The sequence below is a fragment of the Lissotriton vulgaris genome, chromosome 6, assembly GCF_964263255.1.
Source record: "Lissotriton vulgaris chromosome 6, aLisVul1.2, whole genome shotgun sequence".
NCBI lineage: Eukaryota > Metazoa > Chordata > Amphibia > Caudata > Salamandridae > Lissotriton > Lissotriton vulgaris.
Window position 1 is genome coordinate 196,972,247 of NC_141694.1, and position 25,113 is coordinate 196,997,359.

At 48.8% G+C, this 25,113-nt stretch overlaps 1 protein-coding gene across 2 annotated transcripts in view; it reads right to left on the reverse strand.

The window, feature by feature from the left end:
- CYP39A1 (cytochrome P450 family 39 subfamily A member 1) overlaps window positions 1-25,113 on the reverse strand; it is a 252,446-nt gene that overhangs the window by 43,373 nt on the left and 183,960 nt on the right. For both annotated transcript variants that reach the window (XR_015296603.1, XM_086926236.1), the window contains one exon: window positions 13,125-13,229. Coding sequence is in view for 1 of the 2 variants with exons in the window: in XM_086926236.1 (XP_086782362.1) it covers window positions 13,158-13,229 (72 nt within the window). In the remaining variant the exon portion in view is untranslated. The remainder of the gene's footprint in view (window positions 1-13,124; window positions 13,230-25,113) is intronic.

The window sequence follows — 25,113 nt, forward strand, 5'->3', positions numbered from 1 at the left end:
CTCACGCAGACTGGGGGACCTTCGCACTAGGCACGCGGAGCTCTTAGAGAGGTTAAGATGTCACAACCATGCAGCACACACAGCCAGAACGCATGCCAGAGCAGACAGGGCAGGCCGACTGTTGGCCTGGTTGTTAAAGCAGGAGGTGCGTGGTGCCCCGATAGGGGCTCTCCGCACAGCCGGAGGAGGGATGGTGTATACGCAACGTGAGATCCACCGTGCCCTGACGGATCACTACGAGCAGCTGTACAGAGCCCACGGGGTTGGCCCCAGGCACATCTTGGAGGGGTTCTTGGACTCTGTCCAATTGCCCACGGCCTTCGAGGAACACAAGAGGATACTCAATGCGCCCCTCTCGTTGGAAGAGGTTGGGGAGGCGATCCAGTCCATGGCATCCGGGAAGACCCCAGGACCAGATGGCTTGCCCATGGAATATTATAAAGCGTCTAGGGAAACCCTGACATCATTACTCCATAAGTTATACACTACAGCGATAGAGGAAGGATCACTGCCCTCATCTATGAGGGAGGCGTTTCAGGTTTCTCTGCCTAAACTGGGCAGAGACCCCACAGCCCTGGGTTCATACAGGCCTCTGGCGATGCTCAACGTGGACTATAAGGTCTTTGCCAAGGTGCCAGCGGAACGGTTGGCGCCGGTGGCCCACACTTGGTGCACACTGACGAGAACGGGTTTGTTCCAGCGATATCCACATCACTAAATCTCAGGAGATACTTCAGGGTGGCAGCTGAGGCTGCCAGGAGTGGCCTAGGGCAGGATGCCTAATATTAGATCTGGAAAAGGCGTTTGACTGCCTAAAATGGGGACATCTATTGGCAGTGTTACTGCGCTATGGGTTGGACGTGGACTTCCTCCAAATGATTGACTTATAATACAGGAAGCCCATAGTCCGAGTGCGATTGGGCCCTTACATCTCTGAAGCGGTGGCAGTGGGCAGAGGCACCCGGCAGGGGTACCCTCTGTCCCCACTGCTGTTCGCGCTAGCAATCAAACCCCTGGCCGTAGCCATATGACATACTATTGGTGATGGTATCCCATTGGGGGACGCAGTCCATCAGGTATCGCTTCATGCTGACGACCTTCTGGTGTTTGTGGGGGGGATGTGGGATGTATACCAGAACGGCTGGCCCAGCTGTTGCACACGTTTGCTGTCGTCTCAGGGCTCCGCGTGAACGCGAGTAAGTCCTGCCTTTATGCTTTCAGTGAGGGGACCAGAGACCCGGGATATCATCTCGAGGATACACGAGTCCAATGGAAAGAAGACACCTTTAGGTTCCTGGGGATACAGATATACCATTGCCCAGCTGACTTGTTCGATGGGAACATCGGGAGGGCGGTTTCAGCGCTCAGGTCTCAGATACGCTTTTGGAATACGCTCCCGTTGACAACCACAGGCAGAGTGGCGCTTGCTAAAATGGTTATGCTTCCCTGCCTCCTGTACTTCTTTACCACTATTTATCCTGGTTTCCATTTTCACTATGCTCAATAAGATACTGTAGGACATTGTCTGGGGCACCTCTAGGCACAGGCTGGCACTGGCGAAGCTATTCCTGCCAACAGACCGGGGGGGCCTGGCTGCCCCTTGCTTTAAGCACTACTACCTAGCCGCGAAGCTATAATGGGTTGCTCGCTGTTTGGCGGATAGAGGCAGAGATGACACAGCCACGGTGCTGCTGCCATACTCCTTAGAGCGTATAACTAAACTTTTCCCCCCCATAGCAGTGACTGAGTGCCCAACACCGCTCCTCCTGGCCTTGGCGAACAAGTGCTACTGGAGAGCCTTATATCTTACCCACAGCACAGTGCCTTATGCGCCTGCTATACCATTGGAGGGCTCGCCTAGCGGCGACGGGGTACTCACATCCTCTATGCTCGCGGAGTGGCGGGAGGCCGATATACACACGCTCGGTGATCTGTATAGGGAAGGAGAGCTCACTGCATATGAGATGCTGGTAGCAGAGGAGGTACTTCCACCCGGGGGGTTCTTAATGCACCGCTCGCTGATAACGAAAATTACTGCCAGTTGGGGAGATATAGCAACAGAAACCGGACAGCATTTAACCATGCAGTATCTCCATGTCATGGGGAGGGGCATGCATGTGGTCCGCTGGTTTGCGGCATCATTAAGAGAACACGCAGCGATAAGTTTGGATCCCCTTAGAGGCAAATGGGAGCTAGACCTGGGGCGGCCATTAACAGACAAGGAATGGGAAAGGGTCCTTAAAAGCCCGGTGCGCATCCCCAGAAACATGCGATTTCGCCAGATACAACTTTTCATTGTTCATAGGGCCTACCTTACGCCCGAGTTGATTAACATATACTTCTGTCGCGACGATGCGCGCTGCCCCAGGTGTAATGAGCTAGAGGTGGGATTCCTGCACATGTTGTGGAGCTGTCCTGGGCTGGGCACTTACTGGCGAACGATTAGTGGACTGCTGCAGAGTTGCACAGGCCGAACCATACCCTTTGATTGGCCCGAGTATATACTGCATCACTTCAGGAGACCCCCCAAAGACAAGGTGACATCCCGCTTCCTTGACCGGGGGCTAGTGATGGCACAATGCCTCCTCAAAAGGAGATGGAAGACGCACGATCCGCCATGTGCACGGGCGTGGACCTCCTCATTCCAGGTATGGGCCAGGGCAGAAGGGATTGCCATACGTAGGGAGGAGACGCTGGGGCTTCAGAAGGAACCCATGGCACCAAGATGGGAGCAAATGCTTGATGCATTACAACAGAGAGACAGGGAGGGGGGCGCGGGTGGCGCGGTGGAGTTGGGAGGCACACACAAGGGCAGGTGCATACCACAGGCCGTTCTCCTGCCAGGATAGTCTGATGTGTTCACCTTCTGATCCAAAAGGACGCGTAGATAATTAAGCCAGTGCAGTCATAGTTGAGGGGTGCGCGCGACGGGGTGGACGGGATGGGAGTTGGGGCCGGGGAGGAGAGGAGAGGGGGAGACAGTAAATGAATGAGAGTCGGTATATGAGGGGGGAATTTTGTTGCCGCAGTTCATGTTTTTTTCTCTTTGTTTTAAATATGCACCATCAGCCCTGAACTACATGGGCTATTGAGAGGTCAGCGCACTGGTACTCCTGGATTGCCTCGAAGTCTGAGTCTCCATCAGAGCAGGCGCACTACAATTCAGTCAACTCTGGGCAAGCATTGCATGTCTTACTTATTGTAACAATTGAATACTTGTAGCATAATGTGCCAATGTGATAATACGTTCATGACCGATGTGCCTCTGACACTGAGCTTCTATAATGATGTTTGTAATGTAAAGTGCAACTTTAAAATACCAATAAAAACAGATTTCACAAAAAAAAATGAGGCGAATACATAAAGTCTGTTTACAAAAATAAAAATGATGAGAAGAACCAGAGAAACCATTGAGTTAGTAAAAATGCCTCTCTCCGCATCCAGAATTTGAGTTTGTGGCAAGTCTCTTTTTTTTTTCTTCTGCCAAACTACTTTGTTTTGTGCTAGTGCGGCACAAACGTGGAGGAGCAACCCACTGTGCTAAGTTAAATTCAGTTAATAAAATGGTTAATTGTATTGATATCATGCAGCCAGTGCTTAGTCTGAAAAAAAGAAACATACATGCAAGGGCCCAAAGTTGTTCTTAGGAGCTCCCAGCTAGTGCTGCACAGTATCATGGTTACCAAATACCAAGGCGGATTTCTCTTGACTTTACCTCATCCCTCTTTCTTCTTTCTTATTCATCCCTGCTTTCTCTCTTTCTCGTTGTATTCCAGTCTTTCTCCTTCTCCTTTCTTCTGCCTTTCTCTCTCTCACTTCTTTTTCTATCTTTCTCTTGGGTCTTGATCAAAGTCTAATAAAAATAGGTACTGGCTCCTAAAAACAAGCAGTTGCAATACAATAAATCTCGCATTACTGGAAGTTTGAGCAAAAGGTGTTGCAAATATTAATGCAACGTTAATAGCTCAAACTTTCAGAATGCGAGACCTATTGCATTGCTAATGCTTGTATTTGATAATGGCCTCAAACAGTTTCCTTACTTTCCCTTTTGGAAACAATACTCGTTTTTTCCAGTGACTTTGTGTCAAAGCCAGGGCCGTTTTACGGCATAGGCAAAGTGGGCACTGGCTCAGGGCCCCAGGATTTTAGGGAGCCCCCTGATGGAGCCAGCTCTGTTCTGCAGAGTGTCTTGACCCGATGACCTTGAATAATTGTTAAGCAGATTGCTTTAAATACCGTTTGCTATTAATTTCTTTTTAATGTGGGTGATGTGTGAGGGTCTATTACCAAAATTTTGCAGAGAAATCTTGTGATTATGTTTCATGCAGCAAACTCATGGAGTTTATCTGCAGTAATATTAGTGAGCTGCTGTTGTGCTACAATGGTGACAACACACATCACTGTCCCTGAATTTTAAATGTAAACACATTTAGAATTTGAAATGTGCTGATCCACTGTCAGTGCCCTGACCTAACAGGGCATGAAAGAGCTGAAATTGGATCATAAATTCAAAGCTGGTCTGAACAGGGGCCCCCAAAATATGTCAGCTGCTCCTGGACAAAGTGCATTTATTTGCAAACAGGAATGAACAGATCAATAGCAGGTGATTGCCTCCAATTCTGGCAGACTTCTTCTTTCAACATTCACTATGGTGAAAGGTTACACTAAAAAATGTCTTCGTCATTGGGAAATGTATATAGAGAGCCTACAGAACTGTTGAACCTGCCCTTGGGTGTTCATTACTTACAGCAGGTCGCTTGCTAATGGTTCACAGTGACTCTAGCCACGCTCATAATGCTGCTTCAATCACCTTACCTTTCTTTACAACTCTAAAAACGTGAATCTCCTTTCACGTGAAGCTGATGTACTGATCAATAAAGCTCACCCTAGTAGGTACAGAAATCACAGAAAAGAAAGACGCAGGCTGCGCTAAATCGGTGTACAAATAAGCAAAGACTCATTACAACTGAGAAAATAAATGTTTGTTGACTGATAATTTGTATTTCAGCTTTCATTGGCCAGACCTGAGAGGGTGCGGATCGATGCGCTAATTAAAAAACCAAAGAGCCCCTACATTGAGACTGGCTTCTAACCACCAAGATAACTCAGTGGGCTAACCACTCATTACTGAAAATCTAGAGCAAGCTGTAAGTCAAAAGAGAAACTTCTGGCAAAGCCAATTCAGCGTTTCACACCTCCCCAAAGTCAATCGACTGAGTACTGCTAAATTGTGAAATAGGAAATGTAGTTTTCACTGCAGAAAGCAAAATTCTCAAATAACCAGATAATATTAGCACTGATTGTGCCGCATTACGCTGCCTAATTTGCCTTCTCTTGCCGCATAATTTAGTTAACCATACCACAAAATTTAGTAGTCCCCTGCCACATAATTCCAGTGTCCCTGGCTATCAATCAATCAGGGGTTTATAAAGCTTGGGACCCTCTGGGTATGTAGTGCGCTATATAAATTCTCTGACTTGACTTGACTTGACTTGGCTACTCCCATGTAAGGGTCTCAAGGCACTAAAGGGGGGTGGGGTGCTGCTGATCCGTCTGGGAGCAGGGGTCATCCTGCTCTCACAGAGCCTGAGGAGGCTTTGTGGGTCGGGGCCACAGAGGCAATGTATTTGAAAAGTGTGAAGTCAGAAGCTAAGGGGCTCATTTATGAGGCCTTGCGTCAGTTTTGCGCCACCGGTGCGTCACTTTTTGTGACGCACCAGAGGAGTAAATAATGTGCCTTGTTGCACCATATTTACAAAGTGACGCATCTAGGTAGATGCGTCACTTTGTAAACCCTTGCGCCACATTATACCTGCCCCAGGTATAATGTATGCAAGGGGGGCATTTTGACGCAAGAAAGAGTCATAGAAGTGATGCGGTAAAATCTATAAGATTTCACTGCGCCATTTCTTGGACGCTAATGCGTCAAAATCTTACGCCTGCCTCATGGCAAGCGTAAGACTGACGCAGGCGCTAACAACATGGGACTTGCCCATGTGAAAGTACACATTGCTGGAGTTGCGTCACTTTTGTGACACACTCCAGCAATGCGTCACTTTTGCACCTACAGATACATCAGAAATACTGACGTATCTGTAACTCCTTGCGACATGAAGCGTCATACTGTAAATATGACGCATCGTTAGTGTCGCAGGGAGAGCGCAGTGAAAAGTGACGCATCGCTGTTTTCACGCAGCGATGCGTCACTTTTCATAAATGAGGCCCTATAGCTCTAACACAAGCAGTGTACGTTCTTAACCTCCTCAGGTGTCTGGTTTAGACATCTGCATGGGATCTGTAACATCATGACCTGAAATCCCATTATGAAAATCTGGTGGACAAATGTGCCTTATGATTTGTATACCACCTGCTAATCATACAGTTCACTGACAGCAGTGCCTTTTCTGACATTCATCCGTCCGAGGTCAACTACACCTCGATTTCATTGATAAAATAGGCAGTGTGGGCTTTCGATTTACAGCCATCGAATGCAGTTTCCACTTTGTACTGTATAAAGGGCATTATTGTTGTTATCAGCCTGGCATCCTTAAACTGATTCCATCCCAATAAAATTGGGTCACTGAATTCAAAAGGCTAATGGCTATGCGTAAGTTCTGCTAGTCCTGGGCAAGTGGAGACTGCTCAGTAAGCGAGCACAATTGAGCTGCTGAGTATATTGTACTGCTGGTGTAGTACAGAAACCCTATGCTCTTCACAGTGCTATAAAGGAACAGCTGGAGACCGGAGGGGAGGAAGGGTTTCGTTTGTTTACTCAGGGGAAGGGGCCAGCCTCGGCTCGTGTTGGGCTCCAGTCTCCAAGAGGACTTCGAGCCGAGATAGAGCCAGAGCCTTCAAGGGCTCGTGCACTTCTAATAAAGCACAATCCGTGTATTTTTGCTGAAGGACAGTGCTCTGTTTGAGAGGAGAAAGGCGATAAATGTGACTCGCTGTTCTTTACTGAATGGAGCACTGTTCGCGGCTAGCCCTGTTCACCAATGGTAGGACCGATATCAACCATAAAACAAGCATGTGCATTGCAATAGGTCTCGCATTTGTCAGAGTTAGGGCTATAGATGTTGTAAATGACAGTGCCATTAACCTATGTGTTTTGGTTTGGAGTGTAGTGGATGTATGAACAGAGACACAGCTGCAGCACTGTCTAGAGGACTTAGACTGAAGAATTACCTACGGAACCAGAGAAGCAGCTGCATCACTTCCTAGAAGACTTCGGGGGTCATTAGGATGGTGGGCGGACTTTGTCCGCCCGCCACCGTATCGGGAAACTGGACCGCCTGCCTTAAGGGCGGGGGTCCCGTGGGGGCAATTAGGATGTGCCCGCACTTGTGGTGAGCGCATCCTGCATTCCTGACATTGTGGCGGGCTGTGCACTTAGCATCGCCCACCACAATGCCAGGAAGGCATGTTGTGCATGGAACTTCAGGGGGGTACCATATGTACCCCCCCCCCCCATGTGCACCCCCCACCCCCGGAGTACCTGGGGGCCGCAACGGGCCCCCGCAGTCTACTCCCGCATGCCTTTTTCTTGGGGGCAATGGCGCCACGGAAAGGCATCTTTCCTCACCCATGTTAATATAGCTGGCTGTGTCTAACAGACACCGCCACCATATTAAACCCTTTTCGCCCGGTCAACGAGTTGACCGGGCGGAAAAGTGGTGGACGGTCTTTCCGTCCTCCGCGGTCCACCCCGCCATAGTATTATGGCGGGGGGAAATGGGTGCCGGGTGGGGTCGGATCACGGGCGGATTGCCACCGCCATGCGGGCGGTGGCGCCCCGCCCATGATCCTAATGGGCCCCTTGGAATGAGGAATTACCGCTAGGAACAGAGAAGCAGCTGCAGCACTGCTTAGAGTACTTAAAATGAGAAATTACTACAGGGAACAGAGACGCAGCTGCAGCACTGTCTAGAGGACTAAGAATAAATTTGTTTAATGTTTTTGTGGAGGACAGGAAGGTTGGAGGGGGCACAGGGAACCGTTGAGAGGGGCATCAAAACAAGGGACATTGGTAGTAGGGTTAGTGGGGCAAGCTACATGAGGGAGGTGTGGGGTGGAGCAAGGAGTGACAAAATAATAGAGGGTGGGGCAAACAACATGAGGGAGGTGTGGGGACAGGAGGGAGGGAGCTTGTATAATGCAATTAGTAGGCCGAGTTTGCGCTAGGTAAAACTGCAAGAAAAAAAAGACATCCAATGCCTGACAAAGCAACTCCTACTAATTCCCCCAGAGCCGGATGTGTGGTGAATGTGGCCTCAGTGTGTCTAAGCATTGCAAAACGCGATGCAGTAAAATGGACTTGAACAAACATGCAAGCACATACAGGATAACAAGTACCCGTCCCTCCACAAGCACACATAGCAGTTAAACCATGAGTGATAATTGAGGAACGAGTGGTAACATCCTGCCATAGAAGTTGCAGGTTACAAATGATGGTTCCGTTCACAGTTCACTCACTAATCAGCCGGAACATTTATTACAAGATCAATAGGAAACATGCTGCAAAAGTCATATTTGTGAATGACAAATTGAATATACCTAAGGTTTGGATCATGTCACGGAACACAAGATTGTGTGGCTTTCATGAACAACCCGAAACTGGTCCTAGGATGCTTGTTTCCAGGCCAGCAAAGACATGGCTTGGCAGCTCGGGCTGGACTGTTCCCGTGAGGCACAGGGTCAAGACTGATTTGCATATAGCTGTGTCTGACCTGGGGTGGCAAAGTGAGCTAAAGAATGATGATGGATTCAACCCAGATCTGTGACTCGGGGTGAGTGTTTGAAATGTTTCAGCACTCCGTCCATCATCTCCGTGTGGTTGCCATCTTTTACTTACGTCACATATTGTATTTAAATAACACCGATCTCCACTCAAGCTCTGGATTTCGCAGGGACTTCTGTACTCTGATGCCAAACACTACCACAACATTGTCTTTTTTTCACTGGGATGCTCCTAGAGGCAAGAGTTGGTAAATCCTTTGCGCTGTCTGCTGAATTCACACCGAGAATGGAGCAGAAAAGGTGGGGGTGGCAATTAACTTTTAAAGAGATCATACGCCATTCACCTGAAGAACTACCAAGGGCAGCTTGCAACAGAACTACAGTACAGGACAAAATCATTGTACAAGCAAGCAACAAGGGTGGGGTATTGGCAGAGGGAGGGCGTTAGTGAGCAGCATCACAAAGGAGACAGGGTGGGAGTTTAAAGGACAGACGTGAGAGGAGTAAGCAAGAGAATGGTGACTCAAGTAAAAAACCAGCAAAGGGCGGTAGGTGGTGGTGGATTGGAAGGCCTGGGAAAATGCGATCATATACATTGCCCATACCACGGCGAACCTCTAGCAGATGTGTGAACATGTGCACACACAACTACAGCTTCCAGCCAGGATTGAACAGTGCAGGCACTTCTAAGAAGTGCTTGATGTAAATAATAAGTCAGCATTGAAGTGAACATGCTCCCACAGCGAAGGCAGTGCTCTTGCCAGCCTACTCTGACCGTAGTGTGCTTTAAAGAGCCAGCAACAGTACAAGGAAAGAGGCCACTCAGAAAACTGTGGTAACATTTGACCTTGGTCTTTCAATACACAGCAAATGTAAGGAGATAAGACATGATTTACAAGCGCTGTAGGCACAACCTAAAAAAAACAAGCAACAGAGTGGGAGGCAGGAGAAGCAGCAGTAACACAACTGTGGCATTAGGAGGTGGTGGGAAGAAGAATGCTATATTTGAATGTAAGCAGGTAGAGCGCTGAATCTGAACACAGACACACAGTTACAGAGCAGAAAACCAAGAAAAAAATAGTCCCCCAGAGAAGAGATAAAGAACCAGAGCGGAATGAGATAGTACTAAGCCCATGCTCTATGGGAGGACAGAAGAGAGTAAAGAGGGACAAAGGGGCAGGACTGACCACTAGCAAGAAAGGTTTTTTAAAGGACACTGACAAAGACAAATAAAAAGTAAAGGCAAGAATGGATATAGACTTGATGCTCACAGACTGATTACAGCAGGTCTTGAAGAGACAGCGCATGCGCTGTCCAGCTCGACCTAAAAATGCAATTGACAGCACAGGGTCCAAACAGGATCTGTGACGTCAGCCACATGTATGTGCGACACTGTGTGGACATGTCCTGGGAGATGCGGCATGGAGAGTGAAATTCAGAGGAGCACTGTGGCTAGGATATTACCATGCCTGTCACCCCCATTCCCAGGTGCAGAACTATGAATGACGCAGTAATACCGCACCTGGTAGATATTCTATCTACCCTGTAATTTCAGCATTTACTGAGTGGGAAACTATGCCTCCAAAGCAACAAACCAATTGTAACGAGGGACTTCCATTATTAAATGAATCCATCCTAAAACACGTGCAAAGTCAGCTTTGTGGGATTTATGAACTAAATATAGCTCTAAATTTGATCAATTTTGCTGACTAAAAGATTAAATGCAGGTCCGAATTTCTGTTGGAAGTTTAAGTTAGACGTTTCATCATTCTTTCTTTAAAAATCTATGTTTGAAGTCGTGCCCTTGTAGGACTCTCTGGAAAGCCACTCGAGCCTCCTACGGAGAACCCTGTCACCTGCACTGATGTCAGTGTAAGGAAACAATCCTAAAACTCTTTGTTATACACCTCTACCACTTGATGCACAGAGGGGCTAGGAGGCAGCCGATGTCTCTGGCAAGGAGGATAACTGAGGTTGCCTCAACCTGCTCCATGACGAACCAGGAACAACAAACCTTAAAAAAGGGAAACTCCATATCATCACAAACAATGCATGAAAGGATGAATAAGCATTTGGTGGGATGCTAGGGCCTACAAATCCAGGAAAACCACTATGCACATCTTAATCTCACGGGGAACAGCCTCTGGTTCACTGGGGACTGTCCTCAACCATTCAACACATTGCCATATCTGGGAAACCGCGTGAACTTTTCATTTACATGACTCCCTTCAGTAAGAACAGGGCACCTCCCATGCTTATTGTGCGGTAACACCCGCCAGTACTGGTCAATTGCAAGTTAAACCCCTATGAACGGGTAATAACTGTGCGGGCATGGAATTACTGTGAGGTAAATGTGTCTGGTGGCTTCTGTGTGGGGCAGGGTAGGAAGAGGAGGGAAGGGGGAGGATACTTCTGGCATGGGTGAGCCACCACTGGTGGTTCCTTGATGCCTTTAATATTCTATCAGGACAAAGAGACTGCGTGTATGCATGTATGTGGTACTTCATAGCAGGGGTCTCCAACCTTTTCTGTACTGAGAGCTAAGTATGTTCAATGAAACGCATTGAGAGCTACTAATATCATTACTGTTGTATAATCAACGAGTGAAAGGAGAGGCAGCTGGTTAGTGGATGGGTAATGCACTGCAATCTGGTCTTTAAAGAAGTGCAAATTGGACCAGTGCTGGTGAGGTCCTCATAGATAGAGGGATGTTATTACAGATCCCGGGTCACAGGCAGAAAAGGCCTGCTGCCTTTATTTTCTTTTTACCCTTCTTAGACGGCAGTCTGATGGTTTTCTGGCTCTGGGTATGCAGAGAACCACCAGTGTTGGTGAACTTGTCAGCAAAATAAGTAGTCATGCTGACTGTGATGACTTTGTAAATGAATTTAATGATGGTGCGGGCCGGCAACAGGATCCTATCGAGTTCCATCAGGATAGGGGTGATGTGATCATGTCTTAGTCCCTGGATGAGACATGCAGGATGCTCTTAAGAGATGCTAGTGTGGAGTATGGAAGGCCAGGAGCATGGCTTTACCACCAGAAAAGTGGGGTACAATTGATATTACTTAAATATTGTGGTCCTAATATCTTCTAGTGGTTGCGCAATCAATCATGGCATCAAAAAACAAGGTAATGCGAGGAATGTCACAAAGGTCTTCTTTTCTTTCCTGTTTTATTTTGTTTCCTACATGTCTTTTTTTGTATACTATATTAATTACACTTTTTTACAGATATAGCACATTATAGATTGTTACTTCTGTTCATCAAAAACACGCACTTCTACACAATGCTGCAGTCCGAACATTTTCACTGGATGCGACCTGCGGTACACACTACATAATGTTATCACTGTGAGTCTGAGAGCATCCTGGGAGGTGGAATTGGGAAAATAAGTATACAAAGCCGCCCAATATAGACATTCAACCAATGTCAATATCCGCTGCTAAGTTAAACTTGGTACTTAGTAACAGATCTTCATTAGCCTCATCAAATGAGGGAACAGACAGTACCATGAAGGAATTAGGTGCCTAATAAAAGGATATTATTGGGTGATTATCAATCTCAGGAGAAACCAATCCTAGGATCCTGAGATCATTGGAAAGATTTTTGTTGTAATCAAATCTACAATTTGGGAGAGAAGAGATTTTGTTAAAGCTGAGTAAAACATTGAGGCATTTTAGAGAAGCTAGGGCACTCAACCTTGGACCTGAGGATCTGCGAGTCTCGGGAACGACGCTAAAACATCCTGTGATTCTAGGCAAATCACTTAATCTCCCCGTGCCTAACAAAAATGAATGTAAGTCCTCATGTAACGTAGCTGGTGCTATGTAAAGCGCTCTGATATCCGATTTGGGCCAAGTTCGCGCTATATAAAACTCTGGGAAAAAAAATACACAGGAGCCAAGGCTCTAGGGAGCTAACAGTATTCTGTCATTTGTATGAAGGCCTAAAACCTCTATCTGGCTTGAATACTGTATCCAGCAGTGGGTGGGTAGTTCTTTGACGCAAACTATTTCTCAGACATATCCTGTGAGTAGGTTCTAAAATGCATCAAGGCCCTTCTGTCTAGAACCGCCACCTTGCGTCAGCCCCTCGTAATAGATTCCTTTAATTCACCTGCAGCCTCAAAGACTTGAGAACAAGTCCTCTGCAACTGGATCTAACTTTGTAATCTGTCTTTTGTAACATTATGTAGAATTTGTACCTAATTTGAGCATAGTAGGCAGAAGCTAACCAGGTGAACATAATCTTTTCAGATGATGCAAGCCCTGTGAGGTTTTTAGAAGCAAAGCCTCTTTATGCAAGCTAGCACCCTTAAAGTGGGAGAGAGAATTTTTCCACAATGTTGCACATCTATAGAACACATGTGTTTTAAAGTGGAGTACCTTCATGTTAGTTTAGTTGTGGTGCATCACCCTTCACGCTCTGTGCTTATAATTCACCATGCATGAGCCATCAGGCTGCTGGGTCCCCACTAAATGGCGATAACTCTGTGGAAACCAAAAAGAGAAACATACAATATTGAGAAAGTTTACTTGGAATATTTTTCTCAACATTAAAACGTTATTAGAACAACATTTTGCATGAATATAATTCCCAGCTAAGTGCCCAATTACGCATACCGATGTATGATAGGGTTGCAGTTGGTTCTTAATCTTTTGGATAAAAAGAGTTATCTCCTTTTGCCTTATTTGGTTCTTGGTTCTTGGAGCAGTTCCGAATGCGCCTGTATTCGTTTTTAGGTCGAGCCTGGCGTAAGCAGTGCGAAGCACTGCTGTCGCCAGCGAGCTCTATTGTTAGGGAATTGCCTTGGAAGTGGGACATGAGATGGGCAGGCGCAGAGCTTTCGGCAATTTCAGCAGGTGTACAAGCACGTACAGCCATGCGCTGTGCACATCTCCTGTCCCTCTTCTGAGGCAAGTCAGCCTCCTGCAATCGCGCGCGCGTGCGTGTGCGAGCGCAAACACACACACACACACCCAGCCATGGTACAACTAAGTCAGCCTCCTGCAATCGCTCGCGCACGCGCGCACACACACACACACACAGACACACCCCCGTACAACCAAGCCCCACTCACCGGGCTACAGGCTCCTTCACGCTCAGGACTCTCCTGGTGTCATCTCCGCTGCATCACCTGGCACACGCGGGGCTTCCCTCACTCATGGGAGCCCGGCACTTGCATCGGTGGCCTCAGCCGCCACTTCTGCTCCTCCTTACGCGTGCAGCCACTGTGGGGCTCTCCCTCAGACATGGGAGCCCCGCGTCACCACTGCTGCTCTCTGCCAGGCACTCGGTGGGCGTGGGCTTCTCGCAGAAGGCGGAAGTCCCGCCCCACGACCGGCTTCACGCTCCGAACTTCCGGTTTTCGGGCCGGCGGCGGTAAGCAACGCTGTAGACCTGGGTCAAATGTGTGGCTTCTACATTGGCCTGGAATCCCGGATAAACTGCAACCTCTTCAGCTACAACTACTCTAGCTACGGGGCCATCAGTGGCCGGCCTTCTGAGGAGAACCTGTATGCGGACATGGAGGCAGCGTGGGGGGCACTGAGGAAGAGGTGAGGGACTCCACTGTTTTCACCTCAACAAATCTCCCGCTTGTACATCCACATACAGATGGGAATCTGAAATCAGTGTAAAATGTAATGTGCATTTCTGGTGTGCATCTATTAATTTATTAGGTGAGGTATTCATTTAGAAAACCATTTGGTTAAGTTTCATTTGATTTTCACATTTAAGCTTTGCTTTTTTTTGTGCGTGACTATTCTAGACAAGACTGTAGTGTGACGCATACTCTGTCTTCAAACAGTGGCCTGGGTCATGGTTCCTCTTTCGGTAGCTGGACAGGGCTTCCTGGTTCAAGTTTGAATATCTGGGCATGTGTGGTAATGGTTGTCAAAATATATCAGTTTTAGAATGTTGCCAAATCCTGGTTTGTTCATGTGCCACGGCTGTTTGTCCCATGTGGCGAGGAAAATGAAATTCCACGAAAACGTGTGTGATGTTATATTGCTGTTCCGGCTATCTTTGGGTCTGAGGGAGTGTTTTACAGTGAGTGTGTTTTGAAGTGTACAAGTTTTGTCTCAAGAGAGAAATGTAAATCATCTTCATTTTGTAACACGCTACGAGGTTAGGTTGTAGTTCAGAAACACGGTCAGGAGATCTGTAAGAGTGCCTGTGGGAGTGTGTGCTAGCGGTAGACGCAGATGAGACATTGTAGCTCTCACTTGTCAACAGGTCTTCTCGCTTTGCATCCTGGTACTTGTAGGCTGATTTTCCCTGTTGTCATTTCATGGCTGCAAGTGCCGGGATGCAAAACACGGGATTGCATGTGCTGCTCACGCCGAGCATTGGACACATTGAGATCTTTGGGATAATAAATAACGTGTTTTTAATATAGTGCTTGAAACCAGGCTGTGCTGTTTCACGACGCTAAGGGCAACTGGTGCTTCAATGCCAAATTTATTTTTTTTTTTAATTTTTTGAAAACCTTTATTGTGCACGAAATACAGAACAAATACGGGCCCACAACCATCCGGCCGGCCACGAACTCTCATGTAGCACTAAAGCATGCAATACGGTGACATAGTAATACAGCTGCACGTCGGCTATTAAGCAGAAATCAGACTGGAGGATGCCGCAAGACCATGACACAGGAATAATTAAGGTTAATTTTTTAAAGTTTTTGTGCAACTATTAAGTTCAGGTCGTATTGTTCCGTACTCATAAAATAATAAAATAAAAGCAAGGACCATGCAGGTGGGACATGACAATAGCTACAGTTTACGGGCAATCCACATCTCGACAAGCAGTCCCGACCAGGCAGGATGGCCACACAATATCCACGCTACAGGGTAGCAATCCCAACTTCCCACTCGTATCTACGCCGCCACCCTTCGCCCAGTATGCCTGAACACGGGCCAAGAAAAAGGGAAAAATATAGAAGAAGCAAAAACAGGTCCCATAGAAACTAACAAAAATGAAATATAACCCCCCACCCTACACACATGCAGAGGCTATGGCCTACCCCCCCCCTAGCAGAGTGTCTGTCGCCCCATAAACCCGAAATACAGCAAGAGAAGAGAAGAAGAAGAAAAAGACGAGAGAAAGCAAGAAAAATGTAGAAAAGGGAGAAAGAAAATAAGAAGAAACGAAGAATTTCAACACTTGAATATAGGGAGGAAGAAAAGAACAAGCTGATCTGCCACTCCCAAAAAGAAGGAAGCGGGGAGGAGCCCTCACAATAACAGAACTCCCGGACTCCCAGCCATCTGCAACCCCTACGTCATTTTAGTGTTCCGGTCCGGACCCCCCCCCGGCTAATCAAATACAAGGTCCGCAGCCATCAACCGCAACATCTGTCCCTGAGCCACCAGCCCGCAAAACAACAGTTGCCCCATAAAGAGGAACCAAAAATGATAAAACACAATACTTGCGGCTTGAAATGAAGGGAGAGGCCAGCGCGCAGAACAAGAAATACAATATGAAATGGGTGAAAGTCGCACTTAATGCGTAATCAATGCATCAACCAGTGTTTCAGTCCGGGGTCACAACCAGGCAGACAGTCAGTGCCAGCGAGGGAAGAGTCATCAGCCCTGTCCCGAACGTCGGAATCCCACTAGGCATAGCCACAGCAAAGCAGAGAGACAATATGGCCACAGAGAGAGTGAGAGTGTCTCAGGAACACAAAATGGCTGTCGAGAGCCACCAGCAAATCCACCGACTGTAGTAGTGAGTTCCCCAGAGACCTGCAGAGCGTATGAGTTCTTCGAGTACAAGGTCGGAGGGCATAACCCAGGGGCCGGTGATAAGGTCGGCAATGTCGTAGATATGTCCCAAGGCACTCGCGGTGAGAATTCCAACAATGTTGCACTCTCCGGTGAAAGGGGAAACAAAGTATCCCAGATAGAGGTAGCAGGCGGACGGTCTCGGGCACCAGTAGATTTGGAAGCGGGCACCTCTGTCCAGCTGGCAGAAGGAGGCACTGTATCCCCATGGAACGCAGGCGAAGATGAGTGTAGGCTTTGCGGGGTCAGAACGTTGCATTCCTGCCGCAGCGCCGACGCCATGTCGTCCAGCTTCCTTCGCAGTACTTGGTAGCCTTGGTGCATATCAGCACGGAGGTCGTGCAGGGCAGTCAGGATGATATCGGGAGAAAGTGTAGGCTGAAGCCCCCGTCTCTCACTTCCCAAGGAAGGTGCTCGAGAATCGGACCCCATCACAGGCGGGGCAACACAGGCCACTGGCAGGGACGGGCGCTCTCCCCCACACCACGGAGCACCAAACAAAGCCATCATGGCGAAATTCCGGGGCAATCGCCAGGATAAGTGTGGCACAGGCGAGCGTCCTTGCAGGGCTACAGTATCACCAAGCACAGCGCCAGTGAGGCATACATCGCGGAGAGGCGCCCCGTAACAGAGCAGGGTAGTGAGGCGTGGGGTCAGGCAAACGCAGGCAAGCAAACATGGCCGTGCGGCACTCTCCGTATAGCATCTGCCCCAAACAAAGGATCCATTGCGATAGGGTGCCCCAGCTCCGCAAGCGCTCGCTTCTGGCCGCCTGCTTCAAGTCACCGTAAGCGTCGCAGCACAGACAGTGCATCGTGAGGTCCCCACCGGTGCTCGGGTCGTCAGCGCCGATCAAGTATTCTGGCCGCCATCAGGTCTCCGGGGCACGGCAGAGAGCGATTGTGCAGGTGGGGTCCAGGGCTGCAAGCAGTACCGCAGCTATCTCCGGCCGCCGGGCAGGTCGAGAGACCAGAAACACACCGCTGGAATCAGCGCCGCGCCGCACTCAATCCAATAGTAAATTACATCAGGATTTATGCCAGGATCTCGGTGCGGCGGTAACAGGCTGAAGGAGCCGGGAGCCTACAGGTCTGCTCCGGTCGCCATCTTGGCTCCTCCCCCCCTTCAATGCCAAATTCAACTGTAATGCTCGCGCTCTTTGCCCTGCCTGTCAGCGGCTGTAGAGGGTTGCAGCGCGTTGACCGTTGAGCTCCCCAACCAAACCACTGCTTCTACTGCCGGGGTGCAGCTGGCCGGGAGGACCTGCCTCACACAGCTACCGGTTAAAGCAAGTGGGGGTGCGGGTGTGGTTTTATCGGAAGGAAGGCAGTGTTTCCTTATGGGCAAGGAACAGCTCTGTGGTACCAGTCACATGGACCCGGCTTGCTCGTCACATGATGAACAGGGATTCTGGGAGTTGTAGTTCACCATGACAGCGATGGGAACCCCACCAGGAGCCAAACCATATAACCGGAGTATGGTATTGTTTGGTATGTAAACAACAGCTGCGCAAAACTCAATTGATCGCCTCACATCTCAGCAGGGAGCTTTGTGCCCTTTCTTTTTCATTTCAAAAGCACGAGGGGTGAAGTGCTAGGTAAGTCGACTGAAAGATATTATCCTATTGTACTGTTTGTTCCAATCTCAATTTCTACACGCCACGTTTTGGAAATGTCCACCTACTCGAGCATAGTTGTCCAAAAAGTAAAAAAAAATACTAATTAAAAAAATCCCTTAACATGGCAAAGCATTATTGCATAAAATAGACTAAAATCATTCGTCATGAAGGGAAACGTTGAAGGCGGCATACACTGCAGCACCTCCTTCCTGGGTGAACATCAAACTTGTCCCGGGGTTGGTGTGCAAACCTTTTGCGCTGTGTCTCGGATCACACAAAGCGCATTCCCTCAAAGAAGCCGTCTCTTCTTTGTCGCCGCCATTTACACAAACATGGGATGTGCTGATGAGCGGGGGCAGTTGTCGCCTGTTTGGGTCCCGGACCGCTTCCTTTACCTCAAGTGTCGGCCTTTGCACATCACTTTCAGACGGTAATCAGCAGAGGTGTTGTGGGGGATGATGCCCAGTCATTATAATGCAACTTCACTCTTCGCCCCCTCCAAACCAGCAGACTCTTACATCTAACGGGGTCTGTCCTTGCGCCCCTGTCCCCACAGTACCAGGCAAGTGATCACGCCCCACATTACTCCGCAGTATCCTGGCGCTGTAGCACACCAGGTAGGCATTCGGCTTCTCCTGGTGGGCTCATTGATGAAGCATGTCACCAACCAGGGTGGTGAGTGAGGACTTCCTATAAAATCCAATGAGATTTACTTACTTTTTTCACCAATCTCTCGTTCCTGTGCTGATACACTTAGAATGCTTGACACTCTTTTGTTGTTTGAGAAACGATTACCCGGGGGAATGAGAGTGTTCCTTTCTCCCTCTCTCTCCTATTGTTGAAACACACCACATTACTTTGGTTCAGGTACATGTCAAAGAAATCACCGAACTAGCCTTTTAAACACGGACGAGCATGTTAATTCTCTACACCAACGTTGTTCTTTGTACCCCTCCTCCTTCCCTGTTGTGTTTACCCATGTGTGTTTGCCAGCGTCTTCCCTCCTGTACATCCCCCCCGCAGTTGTTCTTTGTCGCCCTTCCCCTTCCCCTTCCCCGTCCCCGGTATGCTCACCTGTGGGTGCTCTTCCTATTGTCTCATGTTGTCGTGTAACTGCAGTGCTGGAGGGCCTGCAATTCCGCTATTCACCAAATATATCCAATTCATAACCCCCGCACTCTGCCCCACTCCCACATGTATGCAACATTCCCCATACTGTATTCCTTATCAGGACAAGAAAGAAAGCCAACGTACACATTCGTCTTGTGGTGGTCATTTGTTGGCCGCAGTTTATTAGGAATACAAGGAAACATGTATATACTTGCATACTTTGCATGTTATGTCCTGACAAACTTCCTTGTTATTGTCTCTTGGCCCTTTTGGGTCATTTTCTTTGGTAGGTTGGTTTTTTGCGCTCACTTTGCGCGGGGAGGGAGTAGCTTCTGTCCCGGAGTTAGGCCCCCTCGCTACCTTGTCCGACTCTTGTTGTGCCCTGCCTTCTGGCGGGGGCTGGGCTGCGAGCGCCGTCTCCGTTTGCTACCCCCGTCTTTGGTAGGCCAACTTCCCAGCCGTGAGGCATCCCAGAGTGAGTGGTCCTACACCTGTCCTTAGGCCAACTCACCCAGCCGTGAGGCATCTGAAGGTGAGTGGACCTATTCTGGCACACCGCCCTCCGGTGTGCCTCCGTACCAACCGTTATCAGCGTAGTTCTCCGCCACGCTTTGCCTGTTCCTCAGCCCTGCGACAATGCTGTTCCTTTGGGTGTGGGTGGGTGGGACAAAACTGTGGGCCCTGCCGCCGGTGCTGCTCCCCGCTCCGATAAGATAGGAGCTTGCTTGGGGGAGCGTTGCTTATATGCCCCTCGCCATTCGCCCTCCAGCCAGTCCGGTATGCCCCAAGTCCATTGGGTGGTTCTTTTACCGCCTCGACCTCCATTGGCCAGGGGCTGGCGCCTCTTTGGTGGCTGCTGTGGGGGGAGGGCGCTGGCATTTCCTTTGTTGCTTGGTCGCTTTTGCGCGCCAAAACCAGCCCCCACTAGTTCGTGTCCGGGGGCACGGCGCTAGTTATGGCGCCGGCTTTCGAGCTCCCTTCGGGAGCAGCCTCTGCTATAACCCCCGCACTCTGCCCCACTCCCACATGTATGCAACATTCCCCATACTGTATTCCTTATCAGGACAAGAAAGAAAGCCAACGTACACATTCGTCTTGTGGTGGTCATTTGTTGGCCGCAGTTTATTAGGAATACAAGGAAACATGTATATACTTGCATACTTTGCATGTTATGTCCTGACAAACTTCCTTGTTATTGTCTCTTGGCCCTTTTGGGTCATTTTCTTTGGTAGGTTGGTTTTTTGCGCTCACTTTGCGCGGGGAGGGAGTAGCTTCTGTCCCGGAGTTAGGCCCCCTCGCTACCTTGTCCGACTCTTGTTGTGCCCTGCCTTCTGGCGGGGGCTGGGCTGCGAGCGCCGTCTCCGTTTGCTACCCCCGTCTTTGGTAGGCCAACTTCCCAGCCGTGAGGCATCCCAGAGTGAGTGGTCCTACACCTGTCCTTAGGCCAACTCACCCAGCCGTGAGGCATCTGAAGGTGAGTGGACCTATTCTGGCACACCGCCCTCCGGTGTGCCTCCGTACCAACCGTTATCAGCGTAGTTCTCCGCCACGCCGCCTGGGAGGCTTCCGTCTCCCTGCGGCTCCCCCCAACTACGTCCTGTACTTCCTTATTTGCACCCTGCCAAGCCCTTCGCTTCCCGCAGGTTGGTCTTACTTGAGCCTCCACTCTCTCTATCATTCGTGAGGCTGCCTCCTTTTCTTTTTTTTTTTTTTTTTTACAGTGTCCCTTCCGCGAGACTTCCTGAGGGGCATGCGCGAGACTTCCTGAGGGGCATGCAGGAGCCTCACCTTAACCTTTCCTGTGGTGGTGGGCCACCCTTGCTCCTTCTGTGAGCCCCTGCCATGTGTCATCCCGGTGACCTGTTTGGTAGGAGGCTTCCCTCTACTTTTAGTAATTCCTTCCTCTCCTACACGACTTTCATTCCTTCCGCCCTTACCCTGTGGGGGGGGGGGGCCTGCGCCCCTCTGGGCCTGTTGCCCTTTATCTATCCCCCCTTTGCCTTGTCACACCCCCCCCCACCCCCCGGATTGGGGGTGGGTGGGTCACGCTCCCGCCCTGGGGTGCCCCCCCTTGCGGCATAAACACTGTTTGCCGCCTGGTAACTCATGGCTTCTAAAGCCTTTCCTCTTGTTTTGTATCTTCTCGCCATTAAAGAAGGGAACAGCCCTGTGCAAAATAAAGTCAGTCTAGGTTCCCCTGATGGCACCGTCCCTCCCGAACTGCTGGTACATGTGTCTTGTGCACGGTCTGGTAGGCTTGGATGTCACCACCCAGGAGCACGCCTCGCAAAACTCACTGAAAACAGCTTACCTGCAAGTTTGTGTAATTTTGCATTGCAGAAAAACGACGTTATTTGCCATTTACGACATGTACGTCATACTGAGGAAACTGAATAGGTAATCGATTGTTCCTGTGTAGTGTCCACACAGTGCATTAGCGCCCCAGGTCTCCTGCGCTCCCCATGTCTTATTACCTGCTCGTCACTACTAACCCAATACTAGGAGGAAATTCCTAAGGCCTCTCCCGGTGGGTTGGAGCCGACACTTCAGGCTAACTCTGGGATTGTTATTTTGGCCTCCGGGGTTCACTAGGTTAAATGTACAGGTGCTAGAGTAATTATTAATGTCCTTAGTGATCGAGAGGTATGAGGACCCGGTTGGAATATAAACATTGCTCAAGTGCTTCACCGATTTGAAAAACCGTGTTTAGGATGACTGCCGTAGCAGCAGTGACAGCTTTAGCGCGCCTAGCTGCAGGAGAGCATGTGTGGATCGGACCAATAATTCTTATCCACAGCCCTTTTGTCGGAGGATACCACGGAGTGTTAGCGACCGCTCTGCCCTCGCCCCATCAGTTCGTTCTGTCCGTTTGCAGTGCCATATTACAGATTGGGGTAGGGGCCTTTTTTGTATTTCTGTTTCCTTGATGGCAACCCTCTGTACTTGGGGTGAGCGGGCTCTGAGTGGCGTTGCAGGCTCCGACCGACTACCCTGCTGCCAGTGGTTCCCTTGTATCTTGTGTATCCCTGTTTAGCCATGTGACAATACGTCCCATGCTACGTACTTGCCCGCCAGTGGCCTGTTCCCAGAGTTCAGAAGACCAGAGGGTTTCTTTCTGGCTTGAAACCTTGGTCCCAGTGTTCTGAACAATTTGAAGACAGGTGATTTGCTATTTGGATAGACATCAGATTTGGAGTTGACAAACAGCAGTTCTGCTTTGGAGTCAATGAGTTCGCGAAACGCCTTGCCCTCCGGTTTCATAGAAGACAAGTGCTTACCGGGGATTTCTAATTGAGAGTACGTCTTTCTTACCCTAAGGTCTTTTCCGCCGCTTCCAATTGAAACTGAGGTCTCCTCGCTGAGGCTGTGATGCAAATAATTGACCCCTTCTTTCGTGGATGTTTTACGAATAATAATTTTTTAACTGAATACATATTTATACAGCCCTTCATTCTACACTTTATCGTTTTTAAACGATGCAACCACGGATGTTGCTAATACCTTTGTATGCTACTCAATTTACCGACCTTCAGGAGGATGGAAGGCTGCGTAGCATCACTTTCTGCAAGCAGCAAACGTCCAACTGATTAAGATATCTGTCCTGGTGTACCTTTGTGCTTTTCCCAAAGCAGATACACATAAAACATAATAACAGATAATGCAGGATTTCTTAAAAACATTCTACCCTGCGCTAATTGCGAACCATACGCAAACGCTTACACGCTTGAAGTGCCCTAATGTAGTTCACTTATTACTGTGATTAAATTGACAATAAGCGGTTCTAAATGTAAGACACGTTTTCTTATAATAATGATCCGTTTGTTTTATGTTAGACAGTTGTAAACCTATCAGTTTTCCGTATTAACAACCCATGTTCTCGGGTGGGGGTTGTGTTTGAAATCAAGCCAGTTCCTGAAATGGCGTAGAAACCGCAGTTTTGCAGTGTCCGCCGGCCCCAGCAGCAGGAAATCTGAGCCGAAGAGTCCTATGAGCTGCTAGCTTGAGAAGCCAGGCAGTAGACTTGGTGAACAAGTGTAACTACACCACTCTGACATGTTAATTGCAGCAACCGAAGCGCTGCGCTGGTCGTACAGTTTTTGAGCCCTGTCAAGCAAGTAAGTGCACGGTTGGAGCTAGGAGCCCTTATCATGTACTTCCATTGCTGGTGATTTGCTTGTGGGTGAGAACGCTGGTGGGAGGCGCCACCGCCCATGTACATTTATGTTGCGTAGGTGGACTGAGGAGTAACGCTTTCCAGGTTAAAACAACCAGTTTCTGATTCCCCTTTGCAACATAAGGTGATTGCCAATGCTGCAGATCTGCGCCGTGGCAGAGTTCCATACCATCCTGATCTGTACGGTGAATGAGGGACCCCCAAGGGAGGGCTTCTAAAAGTGCAGTGGGGAGTCTGAGTCCCGAGCTGGGTCTTGGAGTAAAGGCCGCGATGGAGGCCACATAGGATGGTAGGAGAATGGACTAAGCTTACGTGAATAACCTAACTGGGCACACAAAGGTTGTGTAAAGTGCCTGGCCGATTTAATTGTGTTTGTATACTCCTCTTCTAACGCAAACTGATCCCTCGGCTACACTTTGCCCACTCCTGTATTATCCTGTATGTTTTCAAATGTGAAGGCCAATGGTAAAAAGCTCCTAATCTATTTCCAAAGCCTAATCTTCTAAGGATATTGGGGGGTGCCTAAGGGACACAATTAAAATTACGGTGCACAGGAAAGGAGAGAGGAACATACCGCCTCTTTCTTTTCTGTTTTGAAACAATAAACACTTTCTTGAATGTCACTCAAATTGCCTCTGGTAATCTACACTGCAAGGGATCGAGTGTACACTCATTAGTCTTATTCCTGTCAGCAGTCCAGTCACCCTGCTCTGCCTTTTCAAAAACATCCGTAGACACTGCGGGTCACACACTTCCTAGGGCCGTTTAGTACTGTATGAGTCAGAACGCTCGTTTTTACGTCTGCAACTTGCATAGAAGAGGGAGTATTGGCTACTAGAGCTTCCCATCCATACTTAAGTGGAAAACACCTCCGCAGCAGAATTACAGAACATCAACAGCACAGTGTCGTGCCTCTCTGCCTTTACCATCCCCTCTGTGTGGCCCGCTGTGCAGCTCTATGTGTGTCTTTTCTCTACAAAAGTATCTTTCCACTTCCTCCAACCACAATTGCACCAACATCACAGAAGGCGGGAATGCAAACTTCTAACAGCGCCGTTCAACCAGGATCAACCAAATACAGTGAGGCTCCTGAAGAGATTTGAGGCTCCCAGTTATTTTACTGCAGCCTCCCATGACGCAAAGAAACTGAAAATTGTGCTTTCGTGTGTTAGGCTGTTTCCCACATTATTCTTCCCCGTAGGTAGCATGGGTGCTACACTATAGGCCCTATCACCAGCGCCTGTGCTGCGTTACTAGACAGTATTTCCTTCTTTATGTACATTTCATAAAATTAGCCGCGTGGGGTTAACCCGAGGCTCAACCCTTGGCCTACCCATCCGTGAGTAGCCACCACCTGAGCAACCTGGGACACTGGTCACTATCGCCATCTCGTTCCCTCTTGCTTTTTGCCCACTAGGTGGCACTGCTACCACACCACGCTGTGCAGCCCGGCCCGTAGCACTAATGCTGCTCGGTCCACCTGTGAGGGCACGCCAGAAGCGCCGCAAAACTTGCCACTCAGGATACCCAGGCTGTTTATCTATCTCATTTGCTTAAAACCATTATTATTATTATTATTTTTTTTTAAAGTGCGAACTTTACCGGAAGGTGTCAGGCACTGTACAATAGACCCCATTACGCAGGTATCGGGCGCTTCCTCTCCTTTCTTGGCGCTATGTTCTAGG